Source organism: Poecilia latipinna, unplaced genomic scaffold, assembly GCF_001443285.1.
Source record: "Poecilia latipinna isolate Pla-1442-1.1 unplaced genomic scaffold, P_latipinna-1.0 Scaffold1923, whole genome shotgun sequence".
NCBI classification, from domain to species: domain Eukaryota; kingdom Metazoa; phylum Chordata; class Actinopteri; order Cyprinodontiformes; family Poeciliidae; genus Poecilia; species Poecilia latipinna.
In genome coordinates, this window is record NW_015114539.1 from 54,241 (window position 1) to 74,294 (window position 20,054).

At 40.8% G+C, this 20,054-nt stretch overlaps 1 protein-coding gene across 3 annotated transcripts in view; it reads left to right on the plus strand.

The window, feature by feature from the left end:
• The first annotated feature begins 461 nt into the window (after positions 1–461).
• atp8b2 (ATPase phospholipid transporting 8B2) overlaps positions 462–20,054 on the plus strand; it is a 28,973-nt gene continuing 9,380 nt past the window's right edge. The window contains exons 1-22 of one of the 3 annotated variants that reach the window (XM_015015519.1): positions 462–592; positions 4,170–4,237; positions 10,779–10,837; positions 10,935–11,048; positions 12,433–12,531; positions 12,616–12,677; positions 12,781–12,853; positions 13,703–13,773; positions 13,883–13,962; positions 14,514–14,672; positions 14,773–14,861; positions 15,036–15,232; positions 15,963–16,083; positions 16,515–16,602; positions 16,695–16,729; positions 16,807–16,966; positions 17,056–17,244; positions 17,891–18,006; positions 18,211–18,375; positions 18,482–18,593; positions 18,935–19,040; positions 19,612–19,840. In XM_015015519.1, the coding sequence (XP_014871005.1) occupies positions 4,213–4,237; positions 10,779–10,837; positions 10,935–11,048; positions 12,433–12,531; positions 12,616–12,677; positions 12,781–12,853; positions 13,703–13,773; positions 13,883–13,962; positions 14,514–14,672; positions 14,773–14,861; positions 15,036–15,232; positions 15,963–16,083; positions 16,515–16,602; positions 16,695–16,729; positions 16,807–16,966; positions 17,056–17,244; positions 17,891–18,006; positions 18,211–18,375; positions 18,482–18,593; positions 18,935–19,040; positions 19,612–19,840 (2,349 nt within the window). In that variant the 5' untranslated portion in view covers positions 462–592; positions 4,170–4,212. Of the gene's footprint in view, positions 593–4,169; positions 4,238–5,612; positions 6,349–10,778; positions 10,838–10,934; positions 11,049–12,432; positions 12,532–12,615; positions 12,678–12,780; positions 12,854–13,702; positions 13,774–13,882; positions 13,963–14,513; positions 14,673–14,772; positions 14,862–15,035; positions 15,233–15,962; positions 16,084–16,514; positions 16,603–16,694; positions 16,730–16,806; positions 16,967–17,055; positions 17,245–17,890; positions 18,007–18,210; positions 18,376–18,481; positions 18,594–18,934; positions 19,041–19,611; positions 19,841–20,054 lie in introns of those variants that run through there. The other 2 variants (XM_015015517.1, XM_015015518.1) reach the window with 2 other exon arrangements.

Below are 20,054 nucleotides of genomic sequence, written 5' to 3' on the forward strand. Positions count from 1 at the left end.
AAAATGGTATTATAAGAGGTGAGGAGCTGCTGTAGAGCACATAGTAAACAGCAGAGGGCGCCATGACACTAAGCAGACAAAAAGTAGTATAGATAAGTGGTAAGACGTGTGTTTGAGGTTGTAAAACAGTTACGTATAAAATAAAAATGATATATTAAAAAAAGGCAAATTGGTCTAAAGCAGTTTATATATTTGTCTTGCAGACGTAAGGCATAATGAGAGAGAAATGTGAGACTGAGCAGATTTAGCTCCTGGAAGCAGGAAGTTCAGATGGAGAAGGTGAAGTAGGTGAAACCCTTCCTCCTACCTCTGCTCATCAACATCTCTCTCTCTTTCTCTCTCTCTCTCTCTCTCTCTTTCTCTCACTTGCCGTCTCTCTCTGTCTCTGTCTGTCCCTCCTCCAATCAAAGCCAGTCCTCCCTGGTCCTGACCCCTCTGAATGCTGGCTGAGTCTCCACCTTTGTTTCTCCTCTCCCCACTAAGTCCTCCTTTCATCGCATCGTCTCTAGCTGAAGTCTGAACCTCATCATGACCTCCAGCGTTTCCACAGCGTTTCCTCCAGAAACACATTTCTGACGCAAAGTTGAAAAAGGTAGGATGTTTTTGAGTTGACACCCCTTTTTTTTTTTATGTATGTAGCTGTCGATTTTGATGTTTTATGACTTCATCACAGGGAAATGTAAAGGTTTGTCTCAATGGGAAAGTGATCGATTTGTGTTGTTACACTAAAAAATATGTTTTTCAAAGTTGCCAATCATATAGAGCAGTTTATGTAGAAGAGGTGGTTAGATTCAGGGGATTTCAAATAAAGTCACTGTCGCTTTCTGTGAGTCATAACGTTTATGAAACTCAGAGTTCCTCCTGTGCCTGCAGACTGCCTTTACTTTCATTTGTTGTACGTCAGTTAAATAAATACCTCTCTAAACCGACTAAATCTGTATCTGATGTGACATGATGTGTTGATATGGAGTACAAGTAGAAATACAAGACGTTGGATATTATTTACAGACGTATTCACATACCTTTCCACGTTTTTGCTTGTAACGAAAACACAAACCGTTCTGTGTCTTATCAAGACTTCATGTGATAAATCGACACAAAGTCACGGATAGAAATGAAGTGGAAGGAAAAAGAATGGTTTTAAACATCGTCGCTGTGGCTGTGTGTTTAGTGTTGTTGTCCTGCTGGAGGGTCTCTGCCCCAGTCTCAAGTCTTTATAGCTTCAAAAAGCCTTGCGTTGTCTTCCTCTCCATCCTTCATCCCACCAACTATGACCAGCGTCTCCGTTCCTGTTGAATAGAAGAATCCACACAGCATGATGCTGCCGCCGCCATCTTTTATGGTGAGGGCAGTGTTTTCAAAATGATGTGGAGTTTTAGTTTTCCTGCCACCCACTTTGTGGGCTGCAAAGTTGTGTTTTGGTCTCGCCTAAGCAGAGGACCTTCTGTTTGCTGTTTCTCCTGCTACACCGTAGCTCTCATTATTCTCTGTCCTGCATATTTTAACGTGTCCCTGCATGACGTGTAAACATAAATGTCTTTCTGGGGAACACACATTTTAAACGTTTGATAAATAAAGTAAGTGCATAGCAGTCCCTGAAACTGTTACTATTGCTGAAGAAAATCCTGAAACTGTCACCCAGTTATTTTACAAGACTGTCACAGGATTTCATTCACAAGCTAACACTTCTTGTGTTTCTGTTTCTATATATGATTTCTGCTATAAAACAAAGTGTCTATACCATCAGAATTCATCATCAGGATCATATTGTAACATTTGTGAGAGTTCTTTAAAACACTTTTTTGGAGTTGTGTAATATCCTCTAACATCTGTCCATCCATCCATTAAAATGGTCTCTCCAGTGATTTTAGCGTTGCCCTAATCTCCTCCCAGTCTTACTTTAAAGGTTAAAGTAAGACTTAAAGTTTTAAAGATTAAGGCTCCTTGGTGCCATCCTGACCAGATGCCTGAACAACCTTTTTTCACTGCAGAAGAGCTTTCTGGTTTCTACCTCCAGATGGCCTCCAAATGTCCTTGTCAGAAGTCTGATCCTCCTCAGCTCTATACGGGGGCAGTCTTGCCACCTTTCGGTTTTCAACCACATGTATCACTTTGATGTAGTTTGTACGGATTTGGACAGCTCTGATTTACTTACGGTGGTGTGACAGACTCCTGCATTACTTTTCACAGTAATGACAGGAGTCTTGCAGGTGGTGTTGCAGTTCAAAGTGGTAGATTTCGCTGGGGATTTTCACAAAGATCCACCAGACTCTTGTCAGACGACTGAAACACATTTAACCCAGATGTCAGGAATGGGGCTCAGTTACTCAGTTTGTCTCTAGTGGTTCTCACTTCCCCAAGAAATCGGTTTCGGTTCAACTGACCTGCGAGTCTCTAGGTTCACACCGGACGTCACTGATGGATAAGCAGAGAGGAAGAGGTTTGAAAACACAAAGGCTGAAGAGCGAAGAGAGGTGAGAGAGTACGGCAAGCTGCTCTCGCTCTCACATTGTTGTACCTACATGAAAAAAAAAAAAACACAGTGGCATAATGAAGGAAGGAAACTAAAGGTCAAGGCCGCTGTAAAGGATTGTGTGATTTCTAAAATGCAACAAGATGATTGTGTAAGAACTGGGATCCACTCAGCTGCTTCTCTGATCAATGCTCTCTTTGTTCAAACCTTAGAAAAATGTTTTCTAAAGTAACCCAGTCTCAAATGTCTCAGTAGTTTCCTCTCTGACCTGTCTGCCATGTTTCTTGTTCTTCATCACTGACGCTTGATTACGCTTTTGCAGTTGTTGTCTCTTTGATACTTAGATGTTGGTGGAGATTGATGTTTTCTCTTCTCACACTTAAATCTTTATTCACTCAGTACATCCACAAAGTTCTGACCTTTCCTTCATCAGTAAATACATCTAACCTTTTTTGCTCCGTAAGCCTGTATTGTTTCCTGACACCCACATTCATTAGAGTTTATTCAATTGCTCCAAACTCCTTTAAATCACAATCGAGAGTTTTTACTTTCAAACAAGACCGATTTACGCTTTGGGTTTCCAGACCTCTGCGTGACCTCCACAGTTCCAGTAACAGTCATTTGATAATCACATTATGCACCAAGGAAAAAGAGCTAGTTTAAAGCATTTTGCATTTGCCTTGCAGCCTTCTTCAGTTTTTTTTTTGTTTTTTTTTTTTGCCTGAAGATTTACTGCCTAAGGCTTAAATTACCTGAAACAAGCCATAATAATACAATTAATCACCATGTCTTGATAAAAATAACAATTCTGCTCCACTTCTTACTGAAATCGTCACAATGAGAAATTTTAGCCTGCTGTTTCCAAATGTTTTCATGCCTCTGCGGGTTTGTGGAGTGCAAGGAGTAACAAGATAGCAGGCGGGGGGGAAAAAATGTAAAGCAGGGTTGGAAAGCGAAGATGGAAACAGTAGCTGAAAGTTAATCTGCCCAACTGGCATGGAGAAGAGCAGAGCAGCTCCTTCTCAAAGAGTATTGATTAGTGATTTGATGTTTGCTGCCTTTAGCGTCTGCTGTATTGTATGCACCGCTAAACCCAAGAGTAATGGCTCATCTGTCATCCTCTGCCTCCCAGCTTCTGTACTTAACCGAGACAAAGCACGGTGAATAAAAGCACCGAGGTATGCCACAGAATCAAGTCAGCATAAATGAAGAGGGGAGGAAAAAGGAGAGGTTTAATTGTGCAGTGCGTCCGCTCTGTTATTCTGTCTCCTCCGCCGGAGAGGCAAGAGTGATGGTGTGTCTGGCCAACGCCACCAGCCTCCCAGACAGAGAGTGAGACAGATGCAGCCATCTGCTGAATGTCATTTCCTCATTACTGCTCTCAGAGAGCAGAGATGGTCTGCTGGACGTGCACGAGGGTCCCGTTGTGCAGCGGTTTCAGTGCATGTCCGATTTGCATCCTATTTTCACTTGAAAATAAACCCTGTGCATCAAAAGATAACACTTACAGCTTAGTTTGAATAAAAAGAGAGGTGACTGTTTGTTAGTGCTTTTTGTCACACTACCTGTTTTTGTGGGTTCTTAATTCCCTTCTCCCTCCTGCTTTGAATCAGCGCAACTCTTTGCTCTTGACTTTTTGTGACCGGTTTGTTGTAATAATGGAGCCTGTAATGGTCTTACTGTAATGTCTCTGCAGACAGTCTCATGGGCCTGAGCAGAAGGACGGCGGCAGAGCGGAGATGTTCAGAAAGAGGCCTCCTCCAGGTCAGTACCTAATATTAAACACGTTCAACATCTGAGTACTCAAGCTGTGTGAAACAAAGGAAGTGAAACGGATCTAAAATTAACCTAGTGCTATTATTTAGCTCACAGAAAATGTGTTTTACGGTACGCATTTAATCACTCCTGGTTCCTTTGCCATCTGAAGAAGACAGGAGCTTAATTTAGGAATTTGCCAAATCTGTATATGTGTTTACAAATAAAAACATTTCCATCTCTAAACTTTAGATTTAGATATGATTGACTAAATAGAATCCTTGATGATGCCCTCTAAGTCGTTTGTTGGATTATGCCTCAATCTCAAGTTCATCCAGAACCACAGCTTCTTGGTCTGAATGTCCTGCAATCTCAGAGCAGGAGTGTTGTTTCTGTGCTCTCGAAAGCACACAGCTGAGCGTTTGTCAGGGTTGAGCGTGTAACAGAACACCATTAAGTGAGCGTGCGAGAGATTTAAGTGACCCACGCTGTAAGTTATTTGTTCACATAGATCTGTGTGCTCAGATCAATCTCAAAGCATGCCGCAAATTGGTCAGTGTGCGCCCCGTTGTGGGGGCAAATCGCGCCAAAGAGCGGGAAAGAAACGGAAACAAGCTTTTGAATTGTCTTAGTTTGTAAACAAAATATTTTATGGCTGTGGTCATAACTTGGATGAAAACCTCCAGGTTTCTTCTGTATTTTCACTGTAGATCAGAGCAGTTATACCACAAGGTTGGCTTGGTTTGTACTAGCATCCATTTGTTTAATACTTGCTGAAATTGTTTCCTCTCAAACAGGTAAAGCTCAGCTACTTGCAACTCAAATTAATTTCAAACGTTTTACAACTATGTGAAAATCTATCAAATGTTTACTAACAAAAGTTAAACATGCAGTTGACTGACTTGGTTATTCTTCCTCTTGTGAAGTCAATGACTATAATTTTTTTTTCTAGAAATTTTATATTTTATAACATCCTGAACCAGACATTGTATATCTACTTGTGTACAATAAAAAAACCATTTTTTGTTGAGTCGGTGTCAAAAATACACCTCTGTATATTATCTTAATCAGTATCTCATCACGCGCTCCTCAAGACAGTGTTTTGTACAGCATGTGCTTCGGAATCAGGGATGTTATGTCATCTAGACAGGATCAGGGAAATGCATCATTCATCTTCATTTTCAGTGATGTTTCATTTGGTAGCTTTATGGGTGTTACGTTTTCTCTTAAGTAGTCTTCCAAATTTTTCAAACGGCGATATTTTTGCTATTGTTGTGCCGATGAAAGGAGAACCGTTTGCCTCTCAAAGCGGGCACGAGGCACGCGTTGGGGCACGTGCGGTGCCACCTGCCTGGCGCCGCCCACTGCGGCGCACCCACTCATGCTCAACTTGCAGGAAAATATTTTGGCTCCCAAACTCCTCAATCTGGCTGCAGCAGCTCTCAGTGATTCTTGAGCCAAAATGGCGTGCGTCCTTCTTAATCAGCGATTTTGCTCAGCTGTGGGATCCCTGCAGTGGCGGTTTCCATGGTAACCGCAACGGGGGTTAGGTAATGCTCCACGTTGGGCAGTGTTTATGTTGTGGACGAAACTCGAGGCGAGCCTCGATTGATTGAAGTTGCCGTTTGAGACGTCGCAGCGCTTCATCGGCGCCCTTGCAACATGCAGGAGAAGCGTCTGCAGCGAAGTAGCGGTCATAGCGGGAGCCAGACCTGAGGGAGTCGGGGGCTGCGACTGCATGGGGATGGATCGGTCATTTTAGAAAAACCATGACCTCATCGTTTGTGCAGACAGAGAGGGAGACACCCGAGCAAGGCGCGCGCCGCTGAGCGTGAGCCCCGTGCGCGCAACTTCAGGAGTGCAGAGCGAGGAAGCAGCATAGAGGCAGGGTGAGGATGGTCCGATCCATCCAAGTCTACTGAAGTTGGTTCGGAAGCTTCGTCACCTCTTTCTCGCGGAGATTTGACGGTCCAATTTATTCTCCATGCAGCAGAAGTAGAAATAGAAAAAGATGACGGTGCTGACAGACATCCCGGAGAAATGGCTTCCAGTGGTTCTCCCCATTAAAAAAAAGAAAAAGGCAGGATTTGGGGGAGGAAAATCGAAAAAGAAGCGGACAGGTACGAGTTTAAGACTGCGGTTGTTTGTGCAAATGCCATCTCAGTTTGCAAATAAAGACCATCTATCATTATCACTAGATACGTCCAAGTCTCATCCCATCTCCATCCAAACCAGTTTGAGTCATTTCTATCTGCATCCCTCCTCACATCACATCTCCATAAGAAGGAAGGAATGTGCTTTTATTTCTGTAGTTATAATGTTCTATTACGGAAGTGCAACAATCCCAGAAAGAAATAATTTGGCATTGAATAATTATAGATGCCACAATCGATATTTAAAATTTGATGTAATTTCTTCGTAAAGTCATATGTTATCATTCAATATTTTCTTTGCCACAATCCATTATGACATAATTTAGATCCACTTAGAGCCTCATATCTGATTGGTCAATCTGTGCAGCAGCTTACTGCAGACGAGTCATCGTGTCTAAAGGCCGGCCCACTGACTTTGATGTGCAAGGGTTACATTACATTTTATCAAAATGATAAAATGATAAATACATGACTTACCGTACATACTGGTTGAACATAATAAAACTGTATTAAATGCTTTCATATTTGTTTAATAAGTGCATTTTCAGTTCTATTTAAACCATCACATGTGATTATTTAAGAATTATGACACTTGATTAGTGATAGTCTAGTTGGTGCCATCTAGTCATGCAATTATTAGATATCATGATGACTGATAAAAAGATAAACAGACATTCTACTTCATACTTCAGTTTTATAGGCTTGACTTTCTTTGTTTTCTGTTTTTGTTCATTTTCAACAGTAGTGGGTTCGAGTCTGAGCTTCGTGTGAGTTACAGGGTTCTTATGTGATCTAGAAAAGTCTGGAATTTGCTTTGGTAATTTTTCTAGCTTGATATTAGTTTGTTTTAAAAAAAATGAATTGTTATGGAAATATTTTTGAGTTTCCAACCATTATTCTTTTGGGCCAACTCTTTGAATGTTTGGATTTTTGAGTTACCAGCAGATTGCACAGATAGGAACATATTTATTTGAAAACTAAAATCACAGGGTTTTATTATTATTATTATTATTATTATTATTATTATTATTATTATTATTATTATTATTATTATTGTTTACATTTACTCAAACAACGTTTTTAGTTTGAGTTTGCAAATTTTGAAATTAAAGCATTGAGGGTCCTGTCAAATCTTAATGAAGAGAATATTTAATAGATAACAAACTATGCTTTAAATTATCTGTATTTAGAATAAGACAATCCAATTCAGACTTGAAAAACCTGATGGATGCAAATTTTCTTTTATCTGGATATCAAACCTGAAGACAACTCTATAAATTATTACATAATTTGGACTCAACTAGGACATCTTTTTTTTTTTTTTATTCAATGTCCAGAGCACTAAAATAACTTTTAGAAAATAACAGATAATAAACCAAAAAAATTGAGTCTAGGAACTTACTGCATTTGAAATGTAAAATTCGCAGGAACCCTGCAATGAATGTCCTGCTTCCCTGTGTTTACTGACAGTGATCAATCCTCCAGGTTCGCCTCATTCCTCTGCATAACGATCACAGATCCCACTTGATGTCCCCTTTTATTCCACCCCCCTCTCAATCAGTCTGTCACATGCGATATTGTTTTCCAGCTAATTAGCTTTGGGTTTGTGGATGAGCAGGACTGCAGACGATTCTTTTTGCCTAATAAGATCAACATCAACAAAGATGCACTCTTCCGGAGAGTCTCGTGACTATGATTCTGAGCTTAGCTCAGAATCACACCGTCATTTCCTATAACTCAGACTGACCTGCTAATGTGGTCATTATTGCTGGAACTTCACTGCCTAACCCTGATGTTGTGTGACTCAGATCAGTGGCTTATGATGGAATGATGTTTATTTTTTTTCTTTCTACATGAAGCAAAATTTATTTAGACTCTAATGTCTGCAATTGAACGTTTGCAGCTGTATAGATTGATGTTGGCCCACTGTGCAGCACGCTGAATGTGTCAGGGCTTCTGATGCCCTTGAACTTGTCAGACACATTAAACACTTACTGCGCAGTTTGGTAAAGACTATCGTTCATTCAGGCTGAGGTGGTCAGCTCGCAGGGGGCAGGTCAGGGCCAGGTGTAAGGCGACTGGAGCCCTCAGTGCACCTCGCTCTCCTCAGTGTTTAGCAGTGCATATCAAGCAAATAAACATCAGCACCGTGACCTTTAAATGCAATGAAACAGCAATGTCAGGAGACAGAAGAGAGAAGCGGAAAGCGGAGGAGGCGTAGGGGTTCAAGTGGAATACGTTTAAGAGAACGGACACCCACACAACTACTATCTGAAATTGAAAGAACATGAAGCGAGAGCTGAGGGCTGAGTTTGTTCACTTCCAAACTCTGACAGCTAACATATTTGTTCACTGAGCCCCTCAGCATGTTGACCCCTGAACCCTCTGATTTTATTTGATGTTGCTGTCATTCCCAGTTTCTTCCATTTTGCTATAATAACACTAACAATTGACATTGGGATATTTTCATAATTGTGCCACCTGTGGCATTCTGCCATAGCACCATGCAGTACTTTAGTAGTTAAATGAAAGCTATCCTCTGTTGTTACATAGCTCCCAACAGTTGAGCGTGGTGAAAGGTTTGGGGAATTTCATTTCTGAAATCACAGTTGAGGATTTAGACAGAAATTGTTCTCGTCCTCAAATCAGATTCAGACAGTGATCAGGAAAGCATCTTTGGTTCTAGATTTATTTCTTAGTCATAATATCTATGGCAGGTTTCTTCTGTAAAAATAACAAACAATGAGCTCTCAAAGAGCTAATACAGGCTACACACATTCCCAATTTTAATATATTTGAGTTTATTTGGCAATATATAAGAAGGCAGTAGTATCTGCACTAGTCTGCACACACAAAAGATCTTTGGTTTGTCCTCAAAAACCATTGAAATCAGCTAAACATCCTTTTAATGCTGTTGGTTGTTAGTGTTTTTAGAAAAACCATGCTACAGCGAATGCAAATATTAATTTAATTTCCTGTTCATTTTAGATTCGCTTAAATTAACACAAATAATCAATGTCTTTGAATAAGTTTCTACTTGAGGGAATCTTTTCCACCACATGGTGAAGGTTTTGCTTGGGTATAAATCCATTTTCTGAAAACCTCTTCAACAGATCAGCTGCTCATCCTCCACCTCAGGTCGGTCTTAGAGCGTCACATGAGAAGCTTGTCCTTGTGGGAACTCTTTAAGCCTGTGTTTGTTTGCTGAAACTCAGCTCAGAGGAGGTGCAGATCTAGATCATGGGCTCTACTTGGTTTTAGAGAGTTTCACAGAGCTACAATGACACAGGAAACCACAGAGTCTCTGTTTGTGTTTTGTGTGCATGTTTATTATGGGTTTATTGGCTTCTCTAGTGCAATGTCCGTTCCTGTAGAGCCGCACCGACTCGTTTTTAAATGTCAAAAGTTTGTTGAGGATGCCAGCGTTTCAGTCCAGTGCATGCACTTATGCCTCGGTGATAATATTTGTTGCGTACGTGTCTGGAGCTGTGTTGTCTCACCTAATTAATGCAGATTTTGAGGGGGAGTAAAACTGACATTTGGTTTTCATCTGCCAAAAGGAATGCAGTGCGCACCGAGTTAAAAACATGTAGGCCTACCTACAGCTGCAGTACCAGTTTTATACGTCTAGAGACTGGACATTATTTTAGTGCAAAAACAGCTTTAGGCGGAGACACTCTTCAAGGGTGTGCTGCAGCCTTCAGATGTACGTTCTTGTTTCAGCAATCCCAAATCACGTGGAGGTCAAGTTCAACATTGTCCTGCCAATCACCTAATTATTTGATTCGGTTGAGCTGAAGCAGAAACACACCTAAAGCCTGCAGCACACTGACCTCTGAGTTTAGGCGTTTCACATCCCTGTTCTAAGCTGTTCCACTGTAGATATTTCTGTATGTTGGGTCGTTCTCCTGCTTGAAGGTGAAGCTCCATCCAGACTCAAGTGTTTTACAGCCTCTCAGAGGGTTTTCTTCCAGGATTTCTCTGAATTTGGGTCCATTCGTCTTCCCATCCAAGCTGCCTTGTTCCTCTCCACAGCATGATCCCACGATCACTATGCTTGGAGAAGGGAGTTTTCGGCCTCACTGTATTAGCTGAAGAGTTATTTTATGACATCGACTGACAAGATGCCACCTGTGGCCAACTTTCAGTCGTACTTCTTTTGGCTTTCTTTTACCAGTGGTTTCTATTTTTGACATCCAGAGGAGAAGGAGAAGGAAAATTGATTATGCAAACAACAAAAGCATATAAACTGCAGGCTCACATGGTGAGAGTGTCAGGACACAAAAGAGAAGATTAAGTCTATATAACTTTAGTGCTGTGCAATGCTGTTGTATTTGTTCTTTTATTTTATATGAATTTCATTGTTCACCATCTTTTACCTCGTTTTATTTCCGCAGAGGAGGAGAGAAGGGTCAAAGCCAATGACAGAGAACACAATGAAAAGTTTCAGTATGCGGTGAGATTATGTCCTTTTCTCCTCCGTAGGTATTACAAAGTTCAGATGATGACCTTTAAAAAATAATAATTTTTCCTTTTCTCTCTTCTCAACACAGAACAACTGCATCGTGACATCAAAGTACAACATCCTCACCTTCCTGCCTGTCAATCTGTTTGAGCAGTTCCAGGAAGTAGCCAACACTTACTTCCTTTTCCTGCTCATCCTACAGGTGAGTGTAGCCAGGCAGGGATTAGGAAACTTGGCATTTCCACATTGTTTGTTTGACAAAATAAAAACTTGAGAACGATTCATATGAGAAACAAGCCGAAGAGGCAGGCGCTTATCATATTGCAACACGTAGGAGGTGATCAGATAAAGTATCTAGAGCTGAAACCAGATATCTATATTTACAGCGAAGACGGTCTTCTTTTTCTCACTCTCTGCTATTCAATCAGACTCAATGTTTTCTGTTTTAGGCCAGTTACAGTAACCAAAATCCTTTCTGTTTACTGAATGCAGAATAATAAGCAACAAAATCTAAATCTACATTTTGGCCAATGAAAAAGTCTGATAAATATTTAAGATTTATATTCATAGCGTATACATAGTTTTTATCCTCCCACTGTATGAAACAGATAGGTGGAACCACTGTAGTGTCTCCTGTTGTTTTGAAAGCCTTTTTGTTGCTGATTTTGTCTTCTAAAACGGGAAATTAACAGTGAGAGTTGGATCTGAAACTCTCTATGTTCATATATGTTCTATTTTTCTCACAATGTTGTCATAACATGAATATAAAACTGGACAATGATTTCTTAAAGCTGCGAATTTAACAGGAAACAGTCTTCATTTTATAGAATTAACTTCTGAAATTTAGTTGCTCCCATCATGAACCAATGTTGAACATTTTATTGGGATGATGTACATCCTGTACTCACAAATCTCACCATGAATCATGTTGGTGGCAGCATCATGCTATGGGGACATTATTCAAGGACACGGAAGCTGGTCAGTGTTGATGAAACGTTTGTTAAACAGGCTAGCACTCAAAGAAACGAGACTGAAAGCAGAAACAGACTTGAGACTGAGGCGGAGGATCACCTTCCACTGGAGCAATGACCCGAAACAGAAACCCAACGCTACAGTGGACTGATTTGACTCCAGACATTTTGCATTTATGTGTCGTAATTCCCCGTTCAAGTCCAGACCTAAACCCATTTGAGAATCTGTAACCAGACTTAAAACCTGCTTTTTGCAGAAACTACCTAATCTGGCTGAGCTCTTTCAAAGAAGAATCGATAACATTTTCAGTTTCTAGATGGGCACAATTAATAGAGAAACTCCAACAGACCTGCAGCTGTAATTGCATAAAAGTCTTTCACTCGTGGGGCTAAATACAAAAACACACCACACTTGTCAGATTTGTATCCCTTTGCACTTTGAAAACTATGCATCACTTCCTGTCCAGTTCAAAATTAGGAACTGCTTTGTAATGGTTCATCACATAAAACCCCAATTAAATACACAGAGGGTTAAATGTTTAAATAATTCTACAGGCATTGTTGCTACCCATTTATACTAATGTGAAAAATCTCATCTTCTCCTGTCCTTGTTAGCTGATTCCTCAGATTTCCTCCCTGTCCTGGTTCACTACCATTGTGCCTTTGGCTCTGGTGCTGAGCATCACCGCAGTAAAGGATGCCACCGATGACTATGTGAGCATGTGTTCTCCACACGCCGAAGTTGAGCGCAGCACACTCATCTCATTGATGTAACACCACTGTGTCTGTGCCCTGCAGTTTCGCCACAAGAGCGACAACCAAGTGAACAATCGGCAGTCTCAGGTTCTCATCCGAGGCTCGTAAGTCATCGCAGCCGAAAACCCAACATGCGTGCGCTCTTGCTTTTAGCGATTCAAACAGTCCCGTTTGTGCTCCACGTGTTTTTCTGATTTGCTGTGGCAGGCTGCAGAACGAAAAGTGGATGAACGTTAAAGTGGGTGATATCATTAAGCTGGAAAACAATCAGTTTGTGGCGGTAAGTGTGAGAGTTTATTATGTTTATTTTGACACAAATTTAGCTGCAATAATAATTATTCAATCCATTCACATCAGAAGACAAAGTGGCTTAAGTCAGTGTTTTGTTTTGTTTTTCCAAAAAGCCCTGATCTTACCCCACTCGGGATAAGCGTGTTGGATAATGGATGACTGGATGAATGGATTTGTCAAAAACATGAACGATTTTGCCAGATTTTATTTCAGTCAGTGCTAAATCTCTTATTTTGAGGTGCATATGGATGAATAGCACTTTTAAACATCCATTTAAGCCATAAAATCTGCACAATATGTTGCCTCTCAGTCGGCACTTAAAGAATAGTAGAAATATTGTGATGAAGAAAAAGAAACAAGAGGGCAGATGAAACTTAGTTAACTGTAATCCACATCCATTTTATTCACCAATATCCAGCAATATGTATAAGTCACCCAAAACTGAATCATTCTGTCAGAAAAAAAAAAACTTCAATTAATAAAAATCATAATTTTCTAATCTAAATAAATCAGAAATTGATATTTCTTATTATATCTATCTATACCAAAACACAGCAAACGCCAGTTCAGCACTATTCACTTTATTGCCAGGATTCAGTTTCTCGCTAATTATCTTCAGTTATTATTGCTTATGAAAGCTATTCTAATAGATTAAAGCACAAGATTGCAAATGGATTTTTCTTTTTCTTTTTTTTTTTTTTTTGCTTCCTCAGCAGAAGTTCTAATAATCATTCATTTAATCTCCAACTCTCTTCATGTGTAATTATTATCGACTTCTCTCTGTAACTTTGCTGCGTGTACCTTGCAGTTAATGCTAACGTCAGCCGTCTGTTTTCAGGCCGACCTGCTCCTGTTATCGAGCACCGAACCACACGGCCTGTGCTACATCGAGACGGCCGAGCTCGACGGGTCAGAAACCTCCCATCAGTATCCACTCGCAGTTCGTTCTAACCTCCGAAGGCAACTGCTTCTCAAATGGATGTTTGTTTTTTTTGTTTTTTTTTCTGTCAACCTGCAGAGAGACCAACATGAAGGTGCGTCAGTCTGTGTCGGTGACGGCTGAGCTTGGCGATCCAAACAACTTGGCGTCGTTTGACGGTGAGACTGGTTCGAACAAGTTGATTTTCTCTCGGTTTCCCCATCCGGAACATCGTTCTGATGATTTTCAGTTGTGCAGCCAACTGTGTAATTCAGACGTTTTCCTCCTTTCACGGTCTGACAAATAAATAATTGAAACATTCACATCCTCACATTGTACGTCCTCTGCTGCGGCTGAATGACACGATGTCATCACCCATCCACCCACCCGCCACGGAAAGAGCTTTGAGTCAGCAAAGCACGCCCCCATTGCGCACACACACACACACACACACACACACACAAGCACGCTCGCATGCGCACGCACACACTTACTCAGGAAAAAGCATTACTGCAGCAAATCAACCCACACTCTGCCTGATATCATCTTACAAAAGAAGTGTCTCTCCGGGTGTGTTTATAGTGTGACAGCAGCATCAGGATGATAAATTCAGCTCGAGATCATGTTGCCTCTGATGTCGATGCTTTGCAATAACTGGGTTTGGTAATTGCCTGCCATGTAGGGGTGCGTTATTTTTATTTAATACGCTACAACGTCTTCTTGTGTGAAGGTGAAGTGGTGTGCGAGCCTCCCAACAACAAACTAGATCGCTTCTGTGGCACTCTGTACTGGCGAGAGAAGAAATACCCCCTGACCAACCAGAACATGCTGCTCCGAGGATGCGTCCTCCGCAACACGGAGGCGTGCTACGGCCTGGTTATCTTTGCAGGTCTGCGTTTGCGTATTTTATTTTTTTATTTTTTTATTTGTGAATGATTGGGTGAATGCGGTACGTGTAACAAGCAGGTTTGACTCTGTTGCCACCGCAGGTCCAGATACCAAGCTAATGCAGAACAGCGGTCGCACCAAGTTTAAGCGTACAAGCATCGATCGTTTGATGAACACGCTGGTCCTCTGGGTAAGACACCCCAAACCTCTCACTTTCATAGCCCCAAACTATTTCAGAATATCATCTCAGGGGCTTTTGTTTACCATCTGCTCATGCTGATGATAGACTCGTTCTAATTTTGGATTGCAGGACAGTGGACCTAACTCTGGCTTTGTGGTGTTTCTTTTTGTTCATCGGCGTTAGATCTTTGGTTTCCTGGTGTGTATGGGTGTGATCCTGGCTGTGGGCAATGCGGTGTGGGAGAGAGAGGTGGGCTCCTTGTTCCAGAGCTACCTTCCCTGGGACCCTCCTGTGGACAACTTTATGTTCTCGGCCTTCCTTTCCTTCTGGTCATACATCATCATCCTTAACACTGTCGTTCCTATTTCTCTATATGTCAGGTAAGAAAGAGTGCAGGATATCAAAAAGGACAAAGATATATGAAATTTATGAATATTGTTGTTGAGATAACAATTGAGAGTAGCACTTGCCCCATGACAGCTATTACCATCTGAAGGCATGTTTATAAAACCACACGCAAAATGAAATTAAGAAAGGGGCTGCACCACAAAAAGATTTAATTGAAACACTTACAAGGTCAATCTATGTAAAGTAGACCGGATTAAATCAATTTTGTACTTGAGACTTTCATTTAATCAGATAAAAGACCCATTGACATGAAAGACAGCGTCACATGTCGGACATGAACACTGGACCAATAACAACAAAACTAAAGCTAAAAATGTGCAGTTAAGCAAGTTTTTCATGAATAATTTACAGTTATGTTCCACAAAAACAACATGAACAGATGAATCTTTGAACACTAAATCCTGACTAGGTGGGGGTCCACTGCAGCTAGAGCTGTGTTGATTACACTTCCTCTATATAGTCTCTAAATGTATAAGATTTTGAGCTAGAGTGGGTGAAATTCAGTCGGGTTTCATATAAAAACAATAAAATACCATTTTACTTAGGCACCGAAGCAAATCAGCATCGCAATTGTTTTTACAGGAGTTAAGCTGTGCATAAAAAAAAACACAAGCAGCATCATGTATGTGTTTTCATCCATAGTTTAATATATTTTAATGTTTTTTTTGTTGTTGTTTTTTTTTTTTTTTTTTGCTCTACTAGTGTGGAGGTGATCCGGTTGGGTCACAGCTACTTCATTAACTGGGATCGACAGATGTTCTGCTCTCGGTGCAACACGGCGGCCGAGTCCAGGACCACCACTCTGAACGAGGAGCTTGGCCAGGTGGGCTCTTCAGAGGGCCTGTAATGCGTCACAGCTTACTTTCTTAAATGAATGTTACTCACAGGGCTGGCACAAGGGCAGAATTTCATTTAAGTGGCATTTCCAGCTAAAACCCATAGTAATTATTAAAGATTTGGGAGAGTAAGTGAGTCACAGTGATCTTTAAGCTGTTGCAAACGTTGCCTATAACTTGTGTTGGCTCTGGTGATTCAGTTCAATTATTTTGAACTTGTACCATATTTTAAAGTCGATACACAGTTTGCTCATCTATTGTCGATGTGTGAAGTACAAATGCAAACTAAACTGACATCTTAAGGGGATGTCAGTTTTAGGTGATGTTTAAAAGAAAAATTAATCCAGTTCCTGAACCTTTTTTCTCTATGATTTTAAAAAAGTATAACATTTTGGAATTTATGCTCATGTTTATTCAGGTTGAATACATCTTCAGCGATAAAACTGGAACTCTAACTCAGAACATTATGACCTTTAATAAGTGCTCCATCAATGGGCAAACTTATGGTAAGAGATCAACAAATCATGCACAAAAGTTCATATATCCAAACATGTTCATTATATTCCACATTCTTACCTGTCATTTGTTTTTCTGCCAGGTGAAGTCACGGATCCGTTAGGAAAACAACCAAAGGTAGACCTTTCTTTGTTTACCTGGACGTAAATCGTTTCTTCAGGTTGGAGTCTAATTCTCTCCTGTCAATCTTTCAGAGGCTGGATTTCACTCCTTTCAACCCCCTGGCAAATCCAGATTTCTGTTTCTATGATGAAAAGCTGCTGGAATCAGTGAAAGTGGGAGATTTGCACACTCACGAGTTTTTCCGCCTACTTTCTCTCTGTCATACCGTCATGAGTGAGGAGAAGAGCGAAGGTGAGCAGAAGGAAGGGAAACACAAACAGCAACTTGCCGTTTGTCTATTTCTTCCTATGTCGTTCATCGTTTTTCATCTGTCCACCCAGGAGAGCTGGTCTATAAGGCGCAATCTCCAGACGAGGGCGCTCTGGTGACGGCAGCTCGAAACTTTGGATTCGTGTTCCGCTCTCGAACGCCAGGGACGATTACTACGACCGAGATGGGCAGAACCGTCACCTACTCGCTGCTCGCCATACTGGACTTCAACAACATCCGCAAGAGGATGTCTGTCATAGGTAGGGAGGATTGTTAACATACTGCCAAACTTGTCAAGGAGTTGTTCTATTAACTTTTACTAACTGGCCACAAAGAAAGATTTTTTTACTAAGGAATATGTTTCTCTTTTTCTTTGTATTCTTTGGCAGAACAGCGACTTAAAAAGTCTTTTTTGTTGTTTTATTTAACGTACTGTAAAACAAAAAGTTAGAGTTTTGTAGATTTCTGTTGTTTTTAAAATGTTGCAGATCAACAAACACTTTTTTTATATCAAACAAAAATAGCCTGAGTAAATAAGAAAACATCCACCCAGTCAGACAGAACCAGGAAAACATGCAAATTTCATTCAGAATGACTACCGACAGCTAAAACCAGCTCCACAGAACCCCACTTCTGAGAAACCCAAATATATCCTCCAGTCATGACATTCACAAGATGACGAAGTCTTGATCTGACTTATTTTTTAATCTCATAGGCAAATTTTAGAAAAATATAAACACATACATTTATACCATCTAATGGCAGTGCACAGTGTGCATAACACATTTGTAAAGCAATGAGTTTTGCTAAAGCAGCCATGAAGCAACAATATATGTACCTGAGGGCAACGGAGGAGAGGTGATGATTTCATGATATTTTATATGCATCTTTGTCTTCTGAATTTAGTGCGTAACCCAGAAGGCAGGATCTGCCTGTACTGTAAAGGAGCTGACACGGTACTATTAGAGAGACTCCACCCTTGCAACCAGGAACTGATGAGCATCACCTCAGACCACCTAAATGTAAGTAAACAGTAGTTTATGAACATAATTGGTGCTGCAGTGCCACCTAGTGTCTCCTTGCTTAAACTGAAGCATCATAGACAGTTAAAAGCGTAACATATGGAGTTCCTTTAAATAGTATCGGCATGCGCTGTACGCTTACCTCAGGTTGCTTACAGATGATATGTTTACACATGCTGCATGTGTAATTTTTTTTGTTTCCAGGAGTATGGAGCCGATGGGTTACGGACTCTTGCTCTGGCGTACAGGGAGCTTTCTGAGGACGAGTGGGAGGCCTGGTCAGAGAGCCACCGCTGTGCAGACAAGGCCACTGACTGCAGGGAGGACAGGCTGGCTGCAGCTTATGACAAGATAGAACAGGATATGAAGGTTAGTCAGTAGTTGCTTCTGGGGTTTCCCCTACAAAACAAGATTAAAATTTCTCATTTTGAGCATAATCTAATTTGCATGTAAACATTTGTCTCTGTCTGTCCAGCTCCTAGGTGCTACAGCTATTGAGGACAAGCTGCAGGAAGGAGTCCCAGAGACCATTGCTCTCCTCTCTCTGGCCAACATTAAGATCTGGGTTCTGACTGGAGACAAACAGGGTGAGATGAACACACTTTATACCAGCTGTCAAGTTAATTTGCCATCTGGTGTTCAGAAAAGTAGAAAAAGTGGGATATTCTGAGTTATTAATCTCAGCTATTCATCTTTATTTTGATCACTCAAAGTATGATATGACAGACCTATTTGATCCAAAAGCTCAGGTTTTTTTTTTTATCCTACCATGCCTTAATATAAATATAATTAGCAGAAGTAAGGCTATGCTTGTAATTGACACCCAAAATATTGCGCACTCCAGCAGGAAGTGTTTAGAGAATTTGTTGTGAAAACTAAACATTTGTGTCATAGCGTGAGTTAATCTCCACCCTTTTCTTTCCTACAGAGACGGCAGTCAACATAGGCTACTCCTGCAAAATGTTGACTGATGACATGACTGAGGTGTTCATCATAGGTGGTCACACCGTTCAGAGTGTACGACAAGAACTCAGGTCAGCTGTTGTCTGTGGGCTTCGAAATACAGCTGGTTCCTTCAGGAAAATGCGACAGAAGTTGCTTTAGTTTAGCACAGTTTTGCTTGTTTTGTCTACTAAATTAACTCTCCTTTGCTTATTTTAGTTTATCTGTGTTTTGATTATGTTCCACTCATGTTAGTTTATCCTTTGTTGCATTGCTTAGGTTACTTCAGATTTAGTTTTTTTTTTTTTTAACTCAGTTTAGGTAAGCCTACCTGACCATCCCAGTGTCTACTTCAATGGATCCATAAAAAGGGCGGACAGAAGATAAAGGGAAAAATAAGGTCTAGACCTAAAAACTGTAAACAGCAGATGACAGTATCTTAAAGTCAGCTCTTTAATATGCAAATACAAATGTAATTAAATCTGACAAAACCTGAACAATACACCATCCTTCAGCTAACCAATTTAAACTGTATCATGTTATAAGTTATGTTCCTCCATTTTTTTTCTTGTTTTTTTTTTTTTTGTTTTTCCCTTTTGGTTGTTTATGCCTTAAAAGCTGATGAGCCAGAGTTCAGTAACTTTTTATTCACTCGCTCTTCAGGAGTGCGAGGGAAAGGATGATGGAGCTGTCCCGAGGGAAAACTGAAGGGATGGAGGCCTGGGCTGAGGCATGTTTCATGGGTAACGGGATGAAAGACGGGCAAGAGGGAGACTGTACAACAGGAAGAGGGTCGAAACAGCTGCATTGCTCCTCTCTCCCTCCGTCTGCCTCTGGTGACATGGACAGCATCTCAGGGGAGTTTGCCCTCATCATCAGTGGTCATAGTTTGGTAAGAACAGCACACCTTTACATAATGCAAGCAAATTTAAAACATAAAGTGAGCATTTGCAGTGACTGCTGCAGCTTTATCTTTTACATATCCAAAAGAAACTTCTAATCTCTTGATTTTTTTTTTTTTTTTTTTTTTTTTTTTTCCCCTGCTCTCACACAGGCCAAAGGCCCCGGGGCAAACAAGGAAACCGGGTTCGGGTGCCAACCCGGTG